At 40.6% G+C, this 26,442-nt stretch overlaps 1 protein-coding gene across 1 annotated transcript; it reads right to left on the reverse strand.

Annotated features, from left to right (window-relative positions):
- Positions 1-22,906: 22,906 nt before the first annotated feature.
- On the reverse strand, positions 22,907-24,935 carry LOC148031571 (small ribosomal subunit protein eS25-like). Its single transcript, XM_087685127.1, has 4 exons — positions 24,825-24,935; positions 24,648-24,725; positions 23,476-23,610; positions 22,907-23,392 (listed from the first exon to the last, which is right to left on the reverse strand). The coding sequence occupies exons 1-4, from the start codon at positions 24,825-24,827 to the stop codon at positions 23,279-23,281; spliced, it is 330 nt and encodes a 109-aa protein (XP_087541253.1). The 5' UTR covers positions 24,828-24,935; the 3' UTR covers positions 22,907-23,278.
- Between the last annotated feature and the right edge of the window lie 1,507 nt (positions 24,936-26,442).

The raw sequence follows: 26,442 nt of genomic DNA on the forward strand, positions 1-26,442 counted from the left end.
GCCTCTAGTGTTTTGCCATGTTTATGGTGTGCCCACACTTTGCATATGTTGCTCACTAAAGCCTCTACACACTTTGTACTTCTGGTTGTGATTGAGAAGGGGTGTTGAGATTTCTGCAATCACACCTATTTAAGCTCTTTGTATGGAGCAGTGTGGGCTCAAGAATAGAATCCCATAAGCACAGTAGGAGAAGTGCTACCATCTAGTTTCCTATAAAGCATTGTACTTGCTCTCTTTTCTAATGCAATGTCATAGTACTTTTGTCCTTCAGTAAAGTCTCTGTGTCATTGTCAATCTATGCATAAGATTGTATTTATGAGTCCAAGCTTCCATCTTGGAACTTAATTCACTTGTGTAACAGTCAGTCATGTCAATGTCTTCATGAACTCACTATTTCTCTACCAACCTCCATAGCTTCCGTCTTAAGCCATGTTCTAGATCCATCTTTTTACATAAGGAAGCAAAAAATGAGGCATCAAGAGGAAAAGCGCAAGGCAGAAAAAAAGAAAGGCTCCCTGCAAAAAAGAGTTGGCTCGAAGGAAATCTAAAAGCATAGGAATAACCACTAGGAGTGCAAGACGTAACCATGGAAGCTGCAAGAAGCCAAAAGTAAGAAGGCGCACCTTTAAATATAAAGACGCAGCTAAAACTTCTGTAAAAGAGCGCCAGCATCCCTCCTGTGCAATTTGTAACCATGAATGGGCAGGAGGACCAAGCTAGGAAGAGAGGAGAAAAAATGGAAAAAGGGCCTAGGCCACTGCTAGCCATGTAAAAAAGGGGATAAGGGGATGACCGCTCAAAAGGGATTTAGGGTTTTGTATATAAAGTTCAAAAAGTGAATGAGAGCTCATTCTTTGGAGTGTGGCAAAGTGGATTCTTCTTCTTCTTCTCTTCTCTTGCTTGCTTGTGAGTGCTTGAGGGAGGGAGTGTGAGTGAGTGAGAGAGTAAGTGTGTGAGGGTGAGGGATCTTGGGGGTGAAGCCCTCCACCATCTCCTCTCTTCTTATTCTCCTCTTCTCTTCTCTCATCTCATGCGTGGCTATGGGGAGGATGGAGCTTGAAGGAAGAGGCTTGAGGATGCTTGAGCATGCATCACGAATCGTGGAGCTATCAAAGTGCTTAAGAGAGAAAACAACTCAATCGTGGAGCTATCAAAGTGCTTAAAAGAGAAAGCAACTCAATCAAGAATTAAGGTAAGCTCAATACACACGTAGAGAGGGATAGTGCTTCGGCTATGTCAGAGGTAGCCATTAGTGCTCGCTTGAAACACTTAAACAATAAGCGGTCCATGGATATTGATAGTTGAGCTTGAGCTCGCCTCTATACAATCCTAGTCAGCAACATATGGACTGGCAACCATCACCGCTATAATAGAGAGACTAGTACCTAACTCATTCCAAGGTGGGAATTCCACAAATTTCATCACATCCACACACATGCCCATAGGGGAATCAACCCACAGTAGCTTGGCCATGGTCGCACATGGCTCCTTACTCTTAATCACTCAATGTACTGTCAATATCCTCCAGAAATTCATCCACTCTACAATACAAAAGATCACTTATATGATTTGTACCCCAAAAAAATGAACTATTAGAAAGACAATTAAAACACCCACATGGCAAGCTACTCCACAATGGTAGCTACACTCTCCATAAATAACTCCATAATGGTATCATTAGCTACATTAAAAGACAAGATATTTTAATGTCCATGATGAATTTTGTACATTTATATTATTTTCTTATTATGGAAAATATTAACTCTTGAACTTCCATGTTATCTTTTTTCTTATATCACTCTCGATATCATTACACTTGTTCGATTGCATATGTTTTTGTGGAACTCTCATCTTGATGCATATAACACACATTTGAGACTCTTGTTTCTAGTGCAATACTTTTTTGTGGAGGCATGTGTGGGCTTGTTTGGGATCCTCATGCCACCAACCTTGAGTAACCACACCCTTATTCTTCTTGTCTCCTTTGTTAAACTAGTTTAGACTCTTCATAATGGAAAAACATATTATACCAGGGGCATCAAGAAAAAAGAAATTGGCATTGAACATAGAAAACCATTATCATTATTTTCCTTGCCATAGGGTCTTGTCTATTAGTGGATGTGCCTATGTGAACATTCCAACCACAATGGGCACTCTTTTGAAGTATTCATCTCCTACTCCTTTCATGACTCTAAGTATGTACCCCCTGGTAGCCCTATGTTTGCCCATGCCTTCATGGGCTCTAGTATATCTATAACTCCTTCCCTCACCAAGCTCTTCACCCACCTGTTGCATGCAATAGCCATCAAGATACCCGTTTCCATACACTTCATGATAATATCCAACACATCACATGAGCACAACATTTTTACTTGTATATCACATGCATGGAGGATTATTCTAATGCAGTCATTTCTTAGCATCCTTGCTTACATTGACATATTTACATAAGATATAGAAGGCTTTGTCCAATTGTAGAGTTTGTATCTCCTTCCACAATCTTGTGAAGTTTGCAAGAAACTCCGTTGTACATACTAGTAGCCCCTCCAAAAGGCCCTCACTTATTTGCAAGATATACACCCAATAGATCTCCTTACATATGTACATATCCATTCCTTATTGTCACCAAGCTTTGATTATGCAATAGTGTCACAACCTCTTACTACTAATCAACATGTCCAAAATCTTACTTTCCTTGTTGACATCACAAAATTAGTCCTCTACATGAAGCTTTTTCATATGACAACCCTCCACCATGAAAATAAAAAACATATATTCATATGCAATTACCTTGTAGGGTTGAACCTCGAGATAGTAAGTATATATAACTTTTATTTTTTAGTGGTACTACCCCCTTCCTAGACTAATCATATGCAAAAGGCAAGTGAAGTAACCCTTCACCATTTGAAGGTTTTGTGATAATGAGAATCTTGTATTCGCTATCCTATAAATTGGGTATCCACTTGTCTAAGGGCCTTATCATGCTTGATATGGTGTTTGGCATTGCTCAATCCTTCCTTGTCCACATAAGCAATCATTGGTCTACCAACTCTACAAATTGTGAGTATAGTGCCAACCAAATCTCTTAGCAATCCTACCATTCAAAACTAGTTCACGGTAAGCTTCATGCTCTCCATTCCAACATTAGAAATTACAGAAGCGCAATGATTCACAAACTTTCCATACAAGGTAGCCCAAGATTGTTGCTAGTGGATTGTACCATGAAGTGGACAATTGTCTCTCAATAGCCACATCATAGTTTGCCCATTTGACCATGTATTGACCTAGGTCATTGATGATCAAAGTCTTGTCTGTCAATCTAAACTTCTTATAATAAAAGTCTCTTGGAATAGCGATGGAGTAACAAGTGTCACCTACATTGGAATGTTTTTAGGATGTAAAACCCCAAAAATTGATCGCAATTAAAGGGATAGCTCATTCTTTAGGGTTGGAACTTACTCAATTTGAGATTTCATCACTGTCAAATCTCTCTCTCTCTCTCTCTCTCTCTCTCTCTCTCTCTCTCTCTCTCTCTCTCTCTCTCTCTCTCTCTCTCTCTCTCTCTCTCTCTCTCTCTCTCTCTCTCTCTCTCTCTCTCTCTCTCTCTCTCTCTCTCTCTCTCTCTCTCTCTCTCTCTCTCTCTCTCTCTCTCTCTCTCTCTCTCTCTCTCTCTCTCTCTCTCTCTCTCTCTCTCTCTCTCTCTCTCTCTCTCTCTCTCTCTCTCTCTCTCTCTCTCTCTCTCTCTCTCTCTCTCATACACAATGACATGAAATGCTCACCCCCATGAGTATCAAAAAATACTATAAGGCCTCAAAAATACTAAAGACAACATGTAGGGGACGATTGAATGATATGAAGGCTCTCACAAGAGACATAATCAAATTAATGAATGCATCAATGTATAATACATTAATGCTAGAAGCGTGAAATTATTTAAGCAAGCTTGCTTGGGTAAGCTTTTAGGGATTTATTAAATTTTGATGAGCTTTTATACCAAGTTGAATATCTATGACATCACTTTTTATTACATATCATTGCCCACAACATTGTAATTTGCAAGTACGTGACCAACAAGAGTAGTTATATAATGAAACTTGCACCAAAAGTTGGTTTATAAAATTGCAATTTGATTATATAAAATTTGGAAATGGGACACCACAAAATTTCAATACAAAAACACAATTAAGCTACAAGTTAGAAATAGGATTTTAAATCATTGACCTATGATGTATGCAATGTAGGTCATCAATAAAGAATAGTCAATACATCCCTGCTAAAAATCTTGGGTTGTACATGAGCATGTCTTCTCTTTCATGCAAGCCCAAAATCCTCATGAATACAAAGTATAATGTTTGTAAGTTATGTAAGACTTATCAACACTCTCTCTTTTTAGAAAATCAGGGCATGTGAAAGAAGGCTCAAGTTTTATATGCACCTCATATATCCCAGCATTATATGTGGCTACATGGAAAACAACATGTTTGATATTCTCAATGGTAACTTCCTTTACAAAGGTGAACCATATTGCTTGCACTTGGGACTCTTTTGGATGCCTATAATGAGACCTTATGCCTCCATTTTCTAGTCCTTGATGACATTGGGATTGGAGAAATTGGCGGGCTTGCTACTCTTCTATAGGCATGGTGGTCCCTACTTTGGTGGCCACTTGTGGCCTGCTCTTCTTCTGATCGTTTCTAATCTAAAATATCCATTTATCAAATTGCATATCTCTTTGTGTATGATATCTATTCCTGCATCCACCTTCTAAACAAGAGAGATTCATGGGCATATATCATATTCTTATCTACATAATGAGTATAACTAACATCATTTAGACAAAACCACATCATCTGTTCCTTCGAGCCACCCTTGCCTGGATGTTGTCTCTTGGAGAAGAAGCTCTAAGCCTTGATGCCATTGTAGTATCTTGTCATATTTGGTCTTGCTTCCAATCAACCCTATACACTTTATTGTACAACCTAGTGCATTTTAGATATGCTCAATACCCCACCCTCATAAGGTACCACCAATGACCTACGGTACTCTAAGTTGCAAGGCCCCCATTATGAAAAGAATCCATGTGTGAGCCTAGACATTGGTTGGGTTTTGACTTATACATCAGATGAGGTCAATGTGATCAGATGGTAAAAATGTGACCCTTGTGGGTCAGATAGAGTTCTTAAGTTGGTAGCAACTCTAAGCATGTGGGAGTTATCATGGACCCCTATTTTAGGGTTGAGGGGTCGTGGAAGTAGCCCTTGGTTGGGGAGCCTCAACACTGTTGAGATATCGAGCTCCACTCGTGATACGCCAGGGTGACCGTTGTGTATTTATGTCACCGACTTGTCAGTTGTAGATGCGGTTGGTACACCGCCCATGAATAATAGCTAGACGACAGCTATCCTTATCTACTCTAGTTCGTGGCTCAGTTAGTATGCCACCTTAGTTAGTTGAGTTCGGTTTTGAGACCCATATCTAGGGTTCTTCTATTTCTTTGTACTTGAGTTCTTTTGGCTTACACAACTAAGAAGAGGAAAACTGTTTTCAGCCTCCACCCTTGTGTGTCTTCCCCCATTGTGCAAGCAAGAAAGCTTCAAGCGAGACTCCTTCCTTCTCTCCCACAATCTTGACATGGTATCAGAGCCTTGTTCGTGGTAAGGAGCTCAAGAAAGCAAGCCAAGCTCGCGGTGTTCTGGTAAGAGGAGCAGTGTTGCTTTCATTTTCTGTTTCGGGAGCAGATCTCTGCAGGTAGCACAGCCGGAAGGTGCAGGAGTGCATTGTCTCAGGTTGAGACGCCCTTCGCGGTGAAGCAAGAGGGCAGTATATGCTGCGGGAAAGGGCTTTAGCCCTTGGCGACCTTGTTTTTTTGATTTGAGGCCATTTCGGGGCCTGTTTTGGAGGCGGAAGTTTTCTGCACGCACTCAGGAAAAGGCCCAGTTTTATGCTGTGCAGCCACTGTTCTACAGGTCGGTGAATAGTTACTGTAAAAATTGCTTTGTATGCTTGTACGCAGAGACATTGGGAGTTACAGAATCATCCCTGTTGCCTGTTGATGCAAAATCGTCACTAGGAAGTGACTATGTGGTCAAATACCACTTTCGCCAGTTTTGCAGATTTTCCCTTGTGAGGGTGAAGCTGTGGTTTTTGCAGTGACAGAATTTTTTGCAGTCTTCTGTAATGGCATCTGATTCTCTTTCACAGATTGTCACTGAAAAGCTTGACAAGAACAACTTTCAAGCATGGAAGTTTAGAATGACGAATTTCCTTATGGGAAAAGGATATTGGGAATTTGTTGCAGGAAATGAAGAAGAACCAGTTCTTCCTGATGTTCCCAATCAACAGCAAATGCAGGCATTCAAAACATGGCATGAGAGAGCCAGGAAAGTTATGTATTGGCTGTCTATCAGTATTTCAGACTCTATGATTGTGCATATTCAGGATGCAAGTACGCCAAAGGAGGCATGGGATACTTTGTCAAAAATGTACAGCACAAATACGCAAGCCAGGAAAATGCAGCTCAAGCAAGAGTTGCATAATGTGCAAAGAGAAAGTATGAGCATCAACGACTACCACATGAAGGTGAAGAAGATTGCAGATGCACTTGCTTCCATTGGGTCACCAGTGGAAGATGATGATTTAGTTTCCGTGACCTTGAATGGTCTAGGAAAGGATTATGCACAGTTTCGGACATCCATTTCAGTTCGTGAAAGATTTCCTGATTTTGAGGAGTTGATTGCTCTTCTAATTTCTGAGGAACAGAGAAATGGTGGTGCATCTTCTTCAGGAGGAACTTCAAAAGAAGCTGTCTTCTACTCAAATGCTGGAAGAGGTAGAGGCAGAGGTAGAGGAGGCCGATTTGGAGGCCGTGGCAGAAATCAGAATATGCAGCAAACTCAAGAAAACCAGTCCTATGGAGGAGGACGTGGTAACTCTAGAGGCAGGGGGAGCCAAAGAGGTCGTGGTGGATGGCAAAGAGGTCAAAATGCAAACAGTAATGTTGAATGCTACTACTGTGGTAAAATGGGTCATATGGCTAAAGACTGCTATAAAAAGCAGAATGACATCATGAATGGAAAACTGCAACAAGGGAATTATGCATCTTCTAGTAGACAGGGTGATGACAGAAATGAGCATTTGTTCATGGTGCAGCACATGAACAATTCTGTGACAAGTGCAGAAGAAAGCAATGATGTATGGTATGTTGACTCAGGTGCATCAAACCACATGACAGGTCATGCAGAATGGATGGAGGATGCAAGGAAAATGGAAAAACCAGGATTTGTGGAGACTGGTGATGATACTGCACATCCTATTGTGCAGATTGGAAAAATTCCCTTGTCTATGCAGGATGGGAAAAAGAAATACCTGTCCGATGTATTTCATGTCCCGAATATCACCAAGAATCTGGTTTCTGTTGGTCAAATGGTTGAACAGGGCTTGCAGGTCAGATTTAATCCTCATGGATGCTTTGTTGAGGATATGAAAAATAAAGGTCGCTTGATAGCAAAAGGAAAGAAGAAGGGCAGAATGTTTACGTTGGATGCAGACATGTCTGAATTGAGTGCAGCAATGTTTGCACATGGGACCGGTGTAGTTGCAGATATTGATATCTGGCATAAACGCATTGGTCATGTTAATGTACAGCGACTTAAATCAATGCAGGCCCAAAATATTGTTGCAGGTTTGCCGAAATTCAAGGTTGCAGAAATGCATAAGGTATGTGAAGCCTGTCAGTTTGGAAAACAGGCAAGGAAACCATTTCCTAGACATGTTCAAGAGAGTGAGAAGCCATTGGAATTAATCCACTCTGATGTGTGGACTACTAAAGCTGCATCTCTTGGAGGCTGTCATTATTTTGTCACTTTTATTGATGACTATAGCAGAAAAGTTTGGGTGTATTTTATGAAAAAGAAAAGTGAAGTTTTTGGGCATTTCAAAACTCTTAAAGCTATGGCTGAAAAAGAAACAGGTCTGCAAATAAAATGCCTAAGGTCAGATGGAGGGGGAGAGTACCTCTCAAATGAGTTTGCAAAGTTCTTGCAGGAGCATGGCATAAAGCAGCAATATTCATGCAGTTATACCCCACAACAAAATGGAATTGCAGAAAGGAAAAACAGGCATATTGGAGAGGTATCTCGTGCCATGCTCAATGAAAAAGACTTGCCAGATTTTTATTGGGCTGAAGCAGTTGCTACAGCAGTCTACATAATGAACAGGACTCCCACTGCAGCAATACATGGAATGACTCCAGAGGAGAGGTATACTGGTAGGAAACCAGATATTTCTCATTTGAAAATTTTTGGTTGCATTGCCTATGTACATGTGCCAGATGAGCTGAGATCCAAGTTGGATCCAAAAGCTGAGAAGTGCATCTTTATTGGTTACTCTCTGCAGCAAAAAGGGTATAGATGCTATAACCCTTCTACTCGTAAGTTTACAGTGAGCAGAGATGTTGTTTTTGATGAGATGAGTAGCTGGTATAAACCAGTAAATGTGATTGATGATGAAGATGCACAAAATGGTAATGCTACACAGAATTCACAGCAGCAGTCACAAAATATTAGTGGACCTGGAGCGTCCTCTAGCAGTGGTTCACATTCTTCGCCATGGACAGGCAGATTGAGATCAAGAGAATCTTCTCAAAGCAATGCAGATAGTGGTATGCAGGTATCACGAAAAGGAAAAGAGAAGGTTGATCAGCCCATGTTTGATGTGAATGCAGGTCACTCTTATGTGGATGGTGAATCCAGTGGCTCAGAACAGAGCATTGATGATGAGTTGGGTATTCCTTCTATTGTTACACCTGGAGTAAGGAAGACCAGGGATGTTTTGAGAGCACCTGGGAGTGAACCTACTTTGCGCAGGTCTACGAGAGCTAGGTATCCTGTGGATAGGCTGAAATATGATGGATTTACAGCCATTCACTATGCATATATGGTCAAAGTGATACAGGAACCAGAACCCACTTCTTTTGAGCAAGCCATGGGAAAAGAAAAATGGGAGAAAGCCATGGATGAAGAAATGGATGCCTTGGAAGCAAATGCTACATGGGAGTTAGTACCTTTGCCTAAAGGTAAGAATGCAATTGGCTGTAAGTGGGTTTATAAGGTGAAGCACAATGCAGATGGTTCTGTGAACAGATACAAGGCAAGATTAGTAGTCAAGGGGTATGCACAAACATATGGCATTGACTATGAAGAAACATTCAGTCCAGTTGCAAGGATGGCAACTGTAAGAGCAGTCATTGCTATGGCTGCATCAAAGGGATGGTCTTTACATCAGATGGATGTAAAGAATGCCTTCTTGCATGGTGATTTGCAAGAAGAGGTCTATATGGAGCAGCCACCAGGTTATGTGCATGCTGTTCATCCTGAGTTTGTTTGCAGGTTGAAGAAAGCCTTGTATGGCTTGAAGCAAGCACCTAGAGCATGGTCTGACAAGATAGGACAGTATCTTGTCACTATTGGCTTTCAGATTTCCAAGGCAGATTTCTCACTTTATGTGAGAAAAACAGAGAAAGGTATTATGCTACTTGTCATTTATGTTGATGATTTGATTATGACAGGTGACAGTGATGAAGATATCCTTCATGTGAAAATGCTATTGAAGCAGAAGTTTGAGATGAAGGATTTGGGAGAGCTGCGTTATTTCTTGGGCATTGAGGTGATTAGATCACCAAGTGGGATACAGCTCTTGCAGAGGCAGTATGGATTGGACATGCTGTCCAAATATGGGATGACAGGCTGTAAGCCTATTTCAGTTCCTTTGGAGCAGAATGTGAAGCTGAGCACAGATGCAGGTGAGCTTCTAGAAGACCCTACTATGTACAGACGCATAGTAGGAAGTTTGATTTATATGACTATTACCAGGCCAGATTTGAGTTATGCTGTTGGATTGGTAAGTCAGTTTATGCAGGCTCCAAGGAAACCACATTTGGATGCGGCTAGACGCATACTCAGGTATGTGAAGTCCACATTGCAGTATGGACTATTTTATGAGACTGGGGTTCAGATACAGTTGCATGGATACACTGATGCTGATTGGGCTGGTAGTATTTCTGATAGACGATCTACCAGTGGATATGTATTCTCTTTTGGGAGTGCTGCAGTCACTTGGAGCAGCAAGAAACAGCCTACAGTTGCCTTGTCGAGCACAGAGGCTGAGTACAGGGGTGCAGCAATGGCTGCATGTGAGGTAGCTTGGTTGCATAAGCTACTTTATGATATGCATCAGTCTACAGATGGACCAGTTGTCATTTATTGTGACAACATGAGTAGTATACACTTGGCAAATAACCCAGTCTATCATGCTAGAACAAAGCACATTGAGGTGCATTATCACTATGTGCGAGAGAGGGTTTTACTAGGTCTTATTGATCTAGTTTATGTCAGCACAGAGGATCAGGTAGCTGACATATTTACGAAGGCATTGGGCGCAGAGAAGCTGCGCAAGTTCAGAGACCTGCTTGGTGTGCAGGAATTGGGATTGAGCTCGAGGGGGAGTGTTGAGATATCGAGCTCCACTCGTGATACGCCAGGGTGACCGTTGTGTATTTATGTCACCGACTTGTCAGTTGTAGATGCGGTTGGTACACCGCCCATGAATAATAGCTAGACGACAGCTATCCTTATCTACTCTAGTTCGTGGCTCAGTTAGTATGCCACCTTAGTTAGTTGAGTTCGGTTTTGAGACCCATATCTAGGGTTCTTCTATTTCTTTGTACTTGAGTTCTTTTGGCTTACACAACTAAGAAGAGGAAAACTGTTTTCAGCCTCCACCCTTGTGTGTCTTCCCCCATTGTGCAAGCAAGAAAGCTTCAAGCGAGACTCCTTCCTTCTCTCCCACAATCTTGACAAACAAGGTATGAGGGTAGTATGCCTTCCTCACCCACGTGATGGCGTTGTGTGATGCGCGTTGATAGCATCCACCTTCTACGTGTGATTTCTTATCCCGCAAGCCTTTCGGCTTTCTTGTAAATATTCTCGTGCCTTCGTTGCACCTTGCAACACAGATATCGTGTTACCCTCATTCCGTGTCGTGTTACCTTGCCCGTTACATGTTACCTTCCGCTGCCCATGACGTGTTACATTTTTGTGTTCTGTGTCGTGCAAAACTGTGGGACTGTTGAATAGAGGGTGATCCCTCATGAGGCGGGCTCCACGGGGTGGGTGTTGCCTGCCCCATAACAGGCCTCAGAAGGAGGGTCCATTTCACTTGGTATCAGAGCAAGCTTCTCGGCTGTTGCGCAATGCCCGAGTGAGTGAGCCTGGTCGAAGTAAAATGGGTAAAAAGAAGAAAGATGCAAGAAAAGTGAAAAATGAGCACAAAGAAGTGGATAGAGCCCAAAATGAGGCCAAAAGACAGCGAATTGAAGATCTTTATGCAGATAAATATAAAATTTTGGCTCAATGGTTTGATTTTGAAGATGAAAGAAGAGTTCTCTGGGCCACAAAAGTGAAGTGGCTGCAAGGTGGCTATCTCTTTTCAGAAAATGAAGAATTAGATCTAAATAGCTTGTTGAAGCTTGTCAAGCAAAAGCAGATACACCTCAAAACGATGCTTGATGATAACATGGTCACAAGAAGAATCTTGCATTTGAGTTGTTGATTTTGGAGCGTAAATTGAAAAAGGATATGACACGAGAGTATGGTGAAGTCATTGCACAAGGGGGTATGCCAGATGAGAAGCGACAAACAGACACAACCCCAGTACACCAGTCTACAGCAGGTGCTAAAGGGCACCCTTTCAATAGTGAAAATGACTCAAAGAGTCATACTACTCAAAGTGACCCAGAAAATGATAGTAGTGAAAATGATATAATAAATCAGACAGATGTTTGGATAGACGCAGCAAAACAGATAGCTATGGCTGAAAGTATGATATCAAATGGCCAACTGACTCCAGAGCAACGCAATACGCTACCACAGCTCCTCGCCAACATAAAGAAACAATTGGCTATGCACAATGAGCAGTGTGACAATATGATCAACCAATCGGCTGCTACAACTAAATATGCAGATGAACGAACAAATGATGAGAGATACTGGCAAGAGGACAGTCAAGTTGAAGACATGAACACCATGCAACAATCTCAGAATTCCTATTGTGGTGATTCAGATGATCAAAACAGACATGAAGAAAAGTATTGGAGACATGACAGCCATCCTACAAAGGTAAGCAGCATGGAAAAATACCATATACCTCAGTCGAATGAATTAGATGCAGATGCAGAAATGCAAGGGGAGGGTCACTGGAATGCAAATGGTCAATATGCCAATCATCCAAAATGGAAAATAGAATTTGATAACTATAAAGATTGTTATGATTACAATCATCCAACGGAGTATTAAGTTGATGGAGGTGATTTTCAACAAACACTAGAAGCGGCCGATGGGCCATATGCAGATGATCAATATGAAGAACTCGTAGCGGCACGGACGAGTATAAATGAAACCGTGCCTAAGGAGTCTCCAGTATGCATACAAGGGGCTAGGGTGCCCAGTTACATGGTGGATGGAGTGCTCATTCAAGAATATGAAGATGAACCAGCGACCTCTGGGTCGAAATCAGAGACAAAAGAGCAGGTTGAAGAACTCGTGATGGCACGGGCGAGTATAAAGGAAACCGTGGCTATACAGGCTCCAGTGTGCTTACAAGTGGCCTCTGGGCCTAGTTATGTGTTTGATGAAGTACTTATAGAAGACTGTGCTGAGAAAATGACAACCTCCAGATCAGATCTATTACCAAACGGAGTGATACTTGAAGAGTGCAATATGGTGGACAAGGCAGTTCAGGCCCAATCCCAAGCAGTTGACCCCCCCTATGGCATGGAGTCGAGTTCGAACTCGCATGACCACTTTCATTATGAAGACTCCTAGAGCCAAGAGGATAAACGAACGGCCATATCATGTATTGAAGACTCCTGGAGCCAAGAGGATAAACGAGCGGCCATATTCCAAGATGATATTTGTGAAGACTCCTGGTGCCGAGAGAATATACGAACGGCCATAATTCCCCATGCAGATAAGCCATGTCGCCGAGAGCCAAGTTCGAGCTTAAGCGATGATTTTTCCAGTGATTACAGTTATGACTCGGATGAGTCCGACGATGAAGATGAATCTGCGGAGTCCAGTGATACACATGCAGATGAAGTTAATGAAGATAGGATTTTGGCCTGTTCCGTCTTGATGGAGACGGCCATGGCAAAGTTTATGCAGATATGGGCTGAAGCCCATAGAGAACAGTAAGAAAAGGGCCACATGGAGCTAGGTTCGAGCTCGTGGCTAGGTGATTTTCAATGTGGCACGCAGTCGAATGCGAACTCGCGTGGCCAAGTTATCAATAAGCCACCGAAGGCCAAGGGTGTGTCAGACAATGAGGATTCAGAAACCGAAGATCCGAATATACATGCAGATAACCCAATGTACCAAGAAAGGTACTAGAGAGACGACAGTGACTCAAAACAAGACAGGGCCATCTTTGATGAAGAATTAGGCCAGTTTTACCAATATAAGGATAGTGTTGAAGACTCCTAGAGCCGGGAGGATAAACGAACAGCCACATCTCCTGTTGAAGACTCCTTGTGCCGGGAGGATAAATGAACGGCCACATCTTGTGTTGAAGACTCCTAGAGCCGGGAGGATAAACGAACAGCCAATTTCCATGCTAAGATCCCAGAAACCTCCTAGAGCCGAGAGATTAAACTGATGGCCACATACCATATCGAAGACTCCTTGAGCCGGGAGGATAAACGAATGGCCACATCTCATATTGAAGACTCCTTGCGCCGGGAGGATAAACGAATGGCTATGCTTATTGATAATCTTTTCAAAGACTCCTTGAGCCAGGAGGATAAAAGAAAGGCTACATTCCACGATGATCATTCTGAAGACTCCTTGAGCCAGGAGGATAAACGAATGGCAAATTTCCATAATGAGATCCTTGAAGACTCCTTTAGCCAGGAGGATAAACGAATGGCTACTTTCCACGTTGATTCTTTTGAAGACTCCCTATGCCAAGAGGATAAAGAAACGGCCATTGTTTGTACATCTTTTGTCGAAGACTCCTTACCGCGGGAGAATAAAGAAACGGGCAATTTCCATGCTTATCCTACAGATATACCAAGCTCTTTGTGCCAGAAGCATAAAAGAAAGGCCATTTATCTTGTTACCATATGGTACTTGAATAGAGTGAAGATCCGAAGGATAAAGAACTCCTTTCACCAGGAGTATAAATGAATGGCTCATGTGTAAGCTGCCAGAAGAGCAGTCAAGAACTCACATCGCCACGAGTATAAAAGAACGGCTATTCCCATGTCACTTGGCATTGTACGCCCCACTACCTATGCTGCAAACTCATGTCGCCACGAGTCTAAAAGAACGGCTATCCCCCTTCCACTTGGCGCTTTACACGCCACCAAAAGTGCCACCTTTGCAAGATGGCGGCATACTCAAAAATTTTGGGCTTACTTGGCCCAAATTTTTTCAAGGGGAGGTGCATCTTCACAGCGCACCTCGCGCAACTCTCTTGTTCAAGGAGTGACAGATCAAGCTAATTGGCCTCCATTCTCAGTTGTTTCAAGGATTGACAGATCTGGCCAATTGGGGCCATCTAACTCAGGGCGCCGCTTCTTGGGCCCTTGCATTCATGGCATGGCACACTTCAAGCTGAGTTACGCGCTTTGCCTCTTCAGTCCACTGACAGTTTATGCACACTCATATTGTCAGGACCTTCCATTATTACAAGTGAACGCAACTTGTTTTAACTTGGTTATTCTTCATTCTGTGCTTGTAAATCTGGTCAACAGATGGATGAATTGAAGTGTTTACAATATTACTTGTCTTCCTAGTTAGCCAGTTTGGATCACTCCACAACTGTAAATTGAGTCAGTGGGTGATTTCCTTTGAGTCATGAAGACCATGTTTCCACATTTGTAGTTGAGTCAGTGGGCATGGCACCTAGTGGGCTGACCCTGGTCGGCTTGATATTGAGTCAACAAAGACCCCCAAGTTTGTGGTCATAGGTTAGGTCTAGCGGGTAGACACTGGCCATCTTGATAGTGAGATGTGTTTAGACCCCCGAAGTTTTGAGTCTCAGCACACCACCCCTGGTGCATTTGAGTCTAGCTTCGAACCTCGACACGGTCATCGAGTTCTTTCAAGGGGAGGTGTGTATGAGGGTAGTATGCCTCCCTCACCCACGTGATGGTGTCGTGTGATGCGCGTTGATAGCACCCACCCTCTACACGTGATTTCTTGTCCCACAAGCCTTTCGGCTTTCTTGTAAATATTCTCGTGCCTTCGTTGCACCTTGCAACACACATATCGTGTTACCCTCATTCCGTGTCGTGTTACCTTGCCCGTTACGTGTTACCTTCCGCTGCCCATGGCGTGTTACGTTTCCGCGTTCCGTGTCATGTCGTGATACGCTTTCGCAAAACTGTGGGACCGTTGAATAGAGGGTCCTCATGAGGCAGGCTCCACGGGGTGGGTGTTGCCTGCCCCATAATGGGAATCAGAAGGAGGGTCCGTTACACAAGGGGACCAATGGATCCCCTAACAAGGGTTGGGAGGTAGCATCCCTAACCCAACAGTAAAGGGAATATTCCTTGGCCAACTAGGGAAGGTTTATAATATGGTTGGATAGTCCAACCAGACTAACTTTCCAAGCCATAAAAGAAAGACCCCTCCATACCCATCCTCAATTGATCTTTCAACCAATCAGAGTCCTTTTAGCTAGCCTTAAGCTCTTCATCTATTATCTATCTAGATCACCATCTAACCTTCACAGTGAAAGTGTACGAGTGAACATAGCCATCTTTGTATTAGTTTGTTTGGAATTAAAGAAGTTTTTGTTCTTTGCATATTTATTGTATGTTCTCTACTCCTTGCTCAGATTCTACTCGCGAGACCATGTAATTTTTAAAGTGCAATCTTGCATATTCCCCACAAAGTTGGATTGATACTATGTTCCACAATAGTGAATTGCTCTATTAGTGGAGTTAACACATATTTTTTGGCACTATTGTGTAGTGTAGAGTTTCTCCATCCCTAGAGCCTTTAGATGTAGCGTAATCCATTGGACATATCCTATATTCTCCCACCCCATCAAATGTAGTCTTTGAGGGTGGCCTCTTTGTTATCGCTTTGTGGTTTCCACGACAAACCCTAGCTTATGAGATGATGTTCCTATTATATATGTTGATTTCCTCCTCTTGCATTGCATTGTTTCCTTGTTCCTTTGTAAATTTAATTGGATCCTCAAACATGGGAGTCCTTGACACTGCTCCATGCACCGTATATGTAACTTATGGTGGGCTTGAGACATTCCTCTCACTACAATGCATTGCAAAAGCACTTTTATGCTTGGGCCATTGCCAACATGTTTGCCTAGGGTATATGCATATTCTCTTACATTTTGAAGCACGACATTTGCCATGTTTGACAAGCATGTATTGTAGAGTGAGATATTGTCCTTGAATCCCTCCCCAACAAGTCACGAAGCATGTATTCTCTCTAAGAGATTTTCTTTGATGTCAGGACAACCTCAATATCATTCCTTGAACATGCAAGTGTTAAGTAGTGTAATAAATCAAGCATTTTTGTGCAAAAATCGCAAAGGATGAGATCACATGTGCTAAGAGTCATTAGAGCAGATATGAAATTTCCCCAATGAGCAATTACATTATCCCACCAACTAAGCCAAGAATCCATGGATGGAATACCACTTTCTTGTACATTGCCTTGCTGCCACCTTCTTATCAATGTTGCTTATGTCATGGCATCAACTTTCATTTGCGTCAACCTCCATTGCTCACAAATGGAAATTTGCTCCTCTTGTTTTTCTTTCTTGACAAACTTCATGGTATGTTGGTGTAGGCTTTTCTTCTAGTGATGCAACCATGATCTCTCTCTCCTACCCATCACATTATTTGGGCCCCTATTGGAAGACAATCTTGATGACCAATTAATTTTCCCTTCTCTTGTTTGACATGAGCCCATACACATCAGCATGCAAATAATCGCATTACTACATCACCAAGTTTAGCCACTCCCAGAACAAGACTTAGCTACTCTAGCAATGTCCTCGTCTTTTATCTCACATGTGACTATGATCATTAGTTCTTGCACATTGCAGTACATTTCAACCAAGTCTAACCTTGAGAGCATTGCATCATATGACATTGAATAACAATTTCTCTTACCTTGGCATGTAGACATGGCACACCATTGTAACTCGGTCATTTACTCGATGGGTATGATCAAATTTTCCGCATGTGTAGAAGTATATTCACACACACACACACACACACACACACACACACACACACACAAAAATTTAGCTTTGTGGCCCAACCATGAAGTAGAGGGGAGGAGAGGTATAATCACACACTCTACATTCTATCATGGCCTATCTGGCCTATGGTGAGTGGGAGGCCTACCTCATTGGAGGGATGGAGGTGAATTCTCTCTCTCTCTCTCTCTCTCTCTCTCTCTCTCTCTCTCTCTCTCTCTCTCTCTCTCTCTCTCTCTCTCTCTCTCTCTCTCTCTCTCTCTCTCTCTTTGTGTGGCTGAACAAGTTGACTTGAGAGTATTATTTATCTTGCTTATGCTACATGGATGGTGAAGGAGACATCTGACTTGTTCTTATCCCCCTTGAAGCAAGGTTTAGGGAGGGTTATATAGCCCCTAAAGGAGGGGGACTAGATACCAAGGAGGGGGGATCGTAGGCTCATTATGCAAGCACAAGATGTGTGACCTAACAACGATGCTAGCTACCAATAGGCTAAGATGGAGGAGGTCATCCAAGTCAACTATTGAGCATGGCCATTGTGTGGTCTAACCAACCAATCACTGACACCTAGATAAAGATTGCAATGAAAGAAGAGAATGGAAGGAGAAAATCCACACTAAACTGAATGAAAGATGAACACAAGAAAAGGATTGATCAGCCCTTGCATGTAGTTCAAGGCGTCTATATTTGAGTCATCAAAGCATTGAATTAGTGATAATCCATAACTCTTCAAAGACGTACAAACACACCAAAGGAATTTGTGTTTTGGTATTGGAATCTCCAAATGAAGAAAAAACCAACTATACTCTACAAGGAGTTATAAATGTCCCCCACACTTCGTAGAATGCTTGAACAATACAAAAAATCTATATTCTTCTTGGCATATCTACTCCAAACAATGAGCTAAGTGTGGTTTCCTCTTTATAGAAGCCATTAGGGCCAAAATACTTCAAAAATAGCACATTTGTTAATCACTGGATTAAGGAAAGAACCAATGAGAGTTTGCCACATCTTGTCTCCTCTGCTTTGGAGATAATAGAGACTCTTTCATGGATTTTTCTCTCTTTTTTAGCAAAAATCCTTGAGATCTAACATCTTTTGGTAGTTCCTAAGCTAATAAAGGCTAACAAAAGATGAGATAAAATAAGATGCAATTAATACTATTGGTTTTGTAACTTTCTAACCACACTTGAGTATTCTTCTTAGCAACAAGTGTATGTTCATTAGCCTTCTTGACATTCATTTTGGGTTCAACTTTTTCTCTGAGTTCTCTTCTTTGCACATTGGCTACGCTCCCTTTTTTCCATGGCTTCCACAAGGTGTCCTTCTCATTCTATAAATTCTTGCACTATCTTTAACAAAATTATAGACGAAAAATGGGAGCCCAAAATGTTTAGTATAAACAATAGGGTTACCATGTTGCCATTTTGCAAGGGCTCTCACAAGGCAAAGAAAATGAAATGAGAGTATATTAAGTATTATGAGAAGAGACATACCACTAGTTTCAAAATCACAGCTCAAGGATGGTTTGCTAGGGTGCAATATGTTTGCATAGCGAAGAAAATGCACTTACCTGCAAATGAACATTTTCCTCAACAAAACTATTATAAGTTTAATTTTAAGTTGAATCTTGTATGCAAATGTATTTTTTCATTAAAGCACAAAGTAAATAGTGGATTATTGGTGCTAGATATATTTCCCTCAAGAAGTTCTAAATGGCAACCCGTGGAGAGTCTTAATGGCATGTTTTTATAACTTGTGAAGAATTTGCAAACATTATCTATATTAATCAAACCACATGTTTTTAATGAAGGTAAGATTTTTGTATAGTATGCACAATGAGGTTCAGTCGAGGTGTATATGGACATGTTGAGAATTTACCATTGCCAAACCTTACATCCTTGAATTGGGAAACTCCCAATGAAGTAATGGTAAAGAGCTTCAAACTTATAATTGTTGAAGACATTCAAAAGGAATTGGGAAACTCCTAATGAGGTAATGGTAAAGAGCTTCAAACTTATAATTGTTGAAGACATTCAAAAGGCCATGATGCCTAGAAGAATATCTAAAAGAATACACTTGTCGTGGTTAAAATACAAGGCTAGTTAGGTTTCCGATCTTCAATTTTCCTTTGACCTTTTCTCCTTCTTTGGCACAAGTTCGTCTTCATCAATTTCATTCATCATCATTAAGTTCCTTATTGCGAGCTTTTTTTGTTGCTAGAAGAATTTGAATTCATAGGTATCCTCTTCTCTTGAGGCTTTAGAGGTAATGGATCAAACTTCAAAGGAGAATGCTTTGGCACATCTTTCTTTATAGAGGCAACAAAAAACTTTTTGGTGGTTACCTTTACCACCTACAGATTTCACCTATCTCTTGGTTTTTGCCCTTGAAAGATTTGGGAGAAAGAGGGAAGTCAAGGTCCACTCAATTGGGAACACAAGAATTTTAATTTAAAAGTAAAATATAAAAGACTTACATTCACCCCATCTAAGTTCAATAACTTTAAATTTATAGTTCTACAAATATTTAAGATAACTCTCGATTCCCAACTATGTACATCGATTTGTAGTGGGACCTCTTAAAGGAGAAACTTATAAGGTCTCTCAAAATCCACAATATCTTCAAAACTAGCATCAAAGTGGATAGTAGTAGCACTAGAAACAAAACCTTGTTAGGAAACAATAAAGACTACCTTACAACATGTCTAAAAAACAAAAAAAAAAACTCTAGATTATACATTTTTGCCATCCCATGAATTCTTAACAAAGATTTCATAAGCATAACCCATGTAAAGAAAGCACGACCCATGACTCCAATGACCCATGTAAAGAAAACATAAGCAAAAAGTATGAAAAAAAAAATCACCAAATGTAACTATGTATAAGAGATTTCCCTTTCAACATACAAAAAAAACATGTTTGGCACTATCAAAAAAATTTTAAATCATGCAATATTCGAATCACATTTGAAAAAAGATCCATAAAGAAAAGTAGATCTATAACAAAATTAGATAGCTAAGTATATTTCTTCTCTAATATACTCTTATCTTCCAGAGATGTTCTAGCAAAACTTAGATATCTTCCAAAGATGTTCTGGCCAATTGTGTCATAAGGGACGACCAATGGTAGATATCTTACAAAACTTAGTTGTGCATATCCGACTCACTATACAAAACAAAACAAGGATATAATATTGAGTTGAATAATATAAACGCATTATAAATTTTTGACAAGAAACTCTGAATATATATTCAAAAAAGATTTGAACATTTTTTACTTTAATGTACATTTCTATACTTTTTAAAACTAAAAATATATAAACCATTGGGAATTTGGTATTTCTCATTAGCACTTATTATTTGAATCAAAGTATATATATTTCAATGTAATTGTATAAAAGAAAGGATATTTTACTTATATATCCTAAGTATTTTTATAAAATCATAAGTTATAAGATGATGTGATAATACTATGATTTTTATTTTAAGTGAGACTTTGACCTAATTTAAAAATCAAAAATTTCACAAATATTTGGTCTTTGAAAGAAAATTGAATTTTTAAGAGAAATTTAGCTCATTTGCTATTTTTAAACTATTTTTAGGCCAAAATAAGCTTTTGACATCTCTACACAATCAACATCCTTTCTTTGGGGATATGATGCCACAAGAAAGCTCGAGTTGTCTACTTTTTCAAACCTTGCAACTCCTCTAGTGGAAGCTTCTGAATCTTTGCATTAAATCAAATTTTGGTTTTTGTAATATGCACAAGAGGGGTCAAGGGCACAAACTATTCGCAAATTCAATTGGTTTCATGAGGGGTAAGCAGTTTCTCAGCTAAAGATATCAACTATACACATGCATAAGGGGAATGTGCAAACATGAAGCTTAAAGAGCTTAAAAGCTCATGGGGCAAAGAAGGATAGCAAGTACAGAATCCAGAGAGCTCTAGCTCATTGGACAAAAAGAACAGAGAATAAGAGAATAAAGAGGAATTAAAAGGATGAAAAACAAAATGGAAAAATAGAGTCACATAGCAGCTAAAGCCACATTACAACAGGTCCAAAGAGAGAAGCTGCCATCCAACAGTCTGGCACAACCTGAGACAGTAGTACATTGAAAGCCAGCATTGAAAAACGATACATTCTTCAAACTGACTCATCAAACTCAGTACATTTTGCACACACTACTAGTATCACATCCTTGGAACAGACTCAACTGAATCAGTGGCAAGTGTCTATGTATGTAATCCGCAAAGCTCACACAAGTTCTGCAACTGTCTTTAATATATGCCAATCCAACTCAGTGCAACATGCAATACTGAGGACATCAAAAGTTCTCTGAATTCACTATTCATTCAAAATGGCATATGCAATGCACATGCCCTACAAAGGAAACTGAACAAATCTTCAATTTGACAATTACATTCACAACCGGCCTATGATTCCAAATAAGAAAATTGCCTGTATGAAAACCAAAGCATTTGTCCTTCCTAAAAAAAGAATTGATTGTTCCAAACTGTTTGTGATAAGCAAAAGCCAAAGTCTTTCATAGGCCCCTCAAGGATCCCTACTGACAGCAGCACATAAAAGTATTGTTTTACCACCTAATAAAATTCAAGACTTGGCTATGATACAAACAAGACAATGGATGATCAACAATCCAGTACTAGGCCACAGCCAGAGACGTGTATTCAGAGCACATGGCCACCATGCATGCCATTATGACCTTCAAGCCACCAAAAATCGCTGCTAGTAATAGAGGATTACATTGCAGCAAGCATAGCACAAGCATGCTCATTAGCAACCTCATGGCCCCAGTGGACACATAAGGAGATAAATTCATGCACTTGGTCCACAGCTAAGTCACACACACTCAAAACCCATGTTGTACGATGTACACCATTCAATATCATCAATGAGGCCTTGTGACAAACGCTATTAAGCGTCAACAAATTTGAATTATATGTTTCCTGCTCACTACATTTTAGTGGCATTGCAGATTCCTACCCACTAAACAAGCCGCCTAATACAAAACAATTACAGAGGAGTCCTGATAAGAACATAAGAGACTAGGAATTATATGTTCCTGCACACTGCATCATATTATTTAAATACACCTGGACAGGGTCTAGCAGATGCACAAAACTACACTATACTTGCAACTATTTAAGATTAACCAGTAGCATTGACCATCTACCCCATATGATCCGACAAGGTATTATATAAGTACCTTGAATTACAAAATGCCAGTAAGCATCCTACAAGAACTTTTTCAACTATTTCCACACCCTTTCAAAATTTCAATGCAGTAATGATGAACTTAAAAACAGCAGAATTTGAAAGGTGGTATGAATGTAGGATGCAAACAAGGATTAAAATCATGAGTCAAAGATATCAGCTTCCTTCCATAGTCAGCTCAATAATAGTGGAACAACATTGACAGAATATGATCAGTCTAACAAAAATGCTGCTTTCCATAGGAAATGAAAGCATCAATACCAATTCCACCATCAGTTAGCTAACATGGAAGCTGCTAAAAAACAGAGTTCAAGATGACACATTGAGCAGTTTAGTACTCTTTCAAAAAATCCCATCACTCGGATGCTCTAGCACAGATGAGAAGTAGAGTACATCCTCAATATACAACAATTTAATTCCAGCAGGATAACTACAACGTATTCGCCATAAAACTAACAATTATTTAGAAAGCCTAAATCATGTGTCACCTGTGCATATAGCTAGTGAGTAAAATTAATTCAAATTCCATTGGTTGATATTAATTCCTCCATCAATGAACTAATATGCAAGCTACCCATGTAGAAGGGATTGGGCAGAATAGCACTCTCATTTGAAGATTCAATCTCAGTTGCTCTAGCACAAAATGGAAAGCTGAGCAAATCCTTGACCATTACAACCATTTCGTTGCATCAGGATCACTACAATCAATTAGCTGCAAAACTGGCAATTGTTTAGAAGCTAGCCTAAATCATGTGTTGGTTGCACGTGTGTAGATTTGCTGATTGGCATGTCCAGCAACCAGTCTAATTGTACCCCGGACCATCAACTCTCTAATTGCCTTGCGAGCAAGCGATCCATTAATCTGTAGAACAGTCACGCATGAATGAGGCATAACCTTGCCATTATAAATGTTTAGCTATACCAGTTAATGATGCAACAACATACCCGCAGTCGATCAGATAAGACTGAGGGGGTGATCAGCTTGTACTTGGGCACCTCAGAAAGAAGCTTATCATAGGTAGCCTGGTCAAATAGAACCATGTTGTTGACCTTCTCCTTCTGCTTTCCCTTGCTCCATTTCTACAAATTCCGGTAGTCAGCAATGTTGCTAGTGCACAGTTGAGAATTAAGATATTTGTAGTAACATCTACATAAAGAGCCCAGTAGGAGCACAATACTGCATCCAACGCCTTCGTAACAGCTGCACTTACCCAGAATAATTACAAAGCCCACCTTATCTATTTAGCATGCAAGGGTCTGGGGTCCATGCTGGATTTGTCAAACTGTTTGTGATGTTGATTGTTGGCACATAGGACAGAAATAACTGTAAACAGGATCAATATGGCAAGGGGGGAGGGGGGGAGAGAGAGAGAGAGAGGACACATATCCCATACTTTTATCTTAACATTGACACAAGAGTGTTCAGTAGAGGAAGTTGTGTCTGCCTAAGTCTATTCCCTCATGGTTCCTAGGTCTAGCACAAGAATTTTTACACAAATATGGACAATAGATAACACTCTGTGAATTGCAACAGTATCATGCGCTTTTGCAAGGGAGTAACAACATACCTAGCTAGGTGTGGCTGGACACAGGGAGCTGATAGCCTCCGCAGAGGTCCCTCCTGAGTAGAAGCCCAAGATGTTGAACACTACAGGGAAAGCCCAGGCCGGTAAACCCTGCCCCCACCCACACCTAGCCTCCCAAGTAGAAGCTCGCGATGCTGAACAATCTGGAAAAATAAAGGGAAAAGAGCCCCATTTCTGGACACAGGAAGAAGTCAAATACCTATTGTGTAAGGTACTTGGAAACGTATCGTCCGTCCGCCTAAATCTGCCATGCTTATCTAACAGACACTGCCCCACCCACCCATTCTAGGTAACGATGCTTTCTGCATATTAGGGTTTTGAAAAATGCAACATCCGGCTTCCTCAACCGAAACAGGGGCTCGACTGACTTGCAAAAAAAGGCATTATCTGACTAGGTGGTTATGGTGCTACTGTGATAATGCTGCGTTTAATAGAGTTCTTGTAATGCCGATTGATTGCAGGACCCGAGCAAAGACATCTCGTTAAAGTAAACCAACAAGGAACGCAAGAGACGGGAAACCATATCCATACCTTTTTCTTCTGCTTGCCGCCACCTCCACTCTTGGCCGGCTTCGCAGGGGCAGAGGAGGCTTTCTCCTTCTTGGGAGCCTGCACAGGAGTCGAGGGTTAAGAACGACTATGACGATAAGACAGACGTCCGCCGCGATAGTAGAGATGGCACAGAGAGAGGATCGGGCAGACTCTCACCATTTCTACTCACACTGGACTCCCAGAGATGGATTCGCGCGCGAAACCCAGAGAGGGGGGCGGAGAACAGACGTCACGAGAATAGACCCAGCTGCATGTCCGAAACCCTAATTTAATCACAGCCTATATTGCTTTTAGATCCGGCCGCCCGCCCACCAGTCGGTCGCCCCGTGTGGCCGCCCAATGTTATAGAAGCAGTACATGTTGCGGACATTTACCAAAATGTCCCTAGGTTCTTTTGCTTCCCAAAATACCCCTCTAATTTCACATTTTTCCTTTTCACAAGCGAAACTAATCCTCGACATCCATCAACGCATGCCTAAGAAGTCTCTAACATTTTCCCATGTGGGAAAAGGGGCTCTTTTCCCTTATTTTTCCCCTCTAAAAAGTATTATGAGTTTTTCAGTGTTGGGGTAATTCTAATTTAAATGCATTGTCATTGATTTTGTGAATCATTTTCAAAGGTCCATAAAATCTAGGTGCTAAGTTAACAACAGGGTGTTTCTCAATACTTTGCAATCTTCTCTTTTCAATCCGTAACCAAACATAATTATGAACATTGAAACTCGTAGCTTTTCTTTTCTTGTTAGCTTGTCTAGTGTATGATTGCTGGGCTTTCGCAATCATGTCTTTAACTTCAACAAAAATAGTAGCATGCATATTGGCAATATCATCGCAGCTTTAACTTTGTTTGACAATCATGTAACAAGTGTAGGCAATCTATGTCCATAAATGATTTCAAAATGTGCTTTTTGTGTAGTTGTGTGTGGTGTATTATTGTATGCAAATTGAAGTAGATGCAAGTGTGTATCCCATGTCTGTGGTTTTAAAATTGTGTATGCATGCAAAAGATCTAAAATTGTATTGTTAGTAGCTTCTATTTGCCCATTGGTTTCAGAATGAAATGCAGAGAACAAATCAATCTTAGTACCTAAATTAGCAAACAAAGTAGTCCAAAAATTGTTACAGAATCTAGAATCACGATAAATAATAATAACTTTGAGCAAACCATGGTTAGTGAAAACAGTCTTAAAAAACAATTGTGCAGCTTGAGATGCAGTTAATGTTTTCTTACATGGTAGGAAATATGTTTGTTTGCTAAATCGATCTACTATAGTCCAAATCATATCATGATTAGCTTGGGTGTTAGGCAAACCAGTTATAAAATCCATTGAAATATGTTCTCATGGTCGTTTAGGATTTGGTAAAGCCATTAACAAACCATATTGCTTACAATGGTGTCGCTTGACTTGTTGACAAATTAAACATTCAGAAACAAAATTAGAAACATCAAATTCTATTTGTAGCCAATAAAAATCTTCAACGAATGTTCTTAAAGTAGAAATAATACCTCTATGGCCTTGATATGGGGAACAATGAATTTCATCCAACACAAATGATCTAAATGGAACAGTGACACACAATCTTTTCTCATAAAACATAAATCCATCAAAATAAGACAAAGAATCAATTATAATCTAGTTATTAGCAACTAATTTATTCCAATCAGCTTGAAATTTGGGATCATGGTCATAAGTATCTTTCATAGGGATAAGGGAATCAAAAGATAAAATAGAAATATTATGGATACTTGGTCTTCTACTCAATGCATTGGCAA

This window comes from Lygodium microphyllum, chromosome 9 (assembly GCF_053477565.2).
Source record: "Lygodium microphyllum isolate KBCC chromosome 9, Lygodium_microphyllum_v1.1.10, whole genome shotgun sequence".
Taxonomy (NCBI): Eukaryota; Viridiplantae; Streptophyta; class Polypodiopsida; order Schizaeales; family Lygodiaceae; genus Lygodium; species Lygodium microphyllum.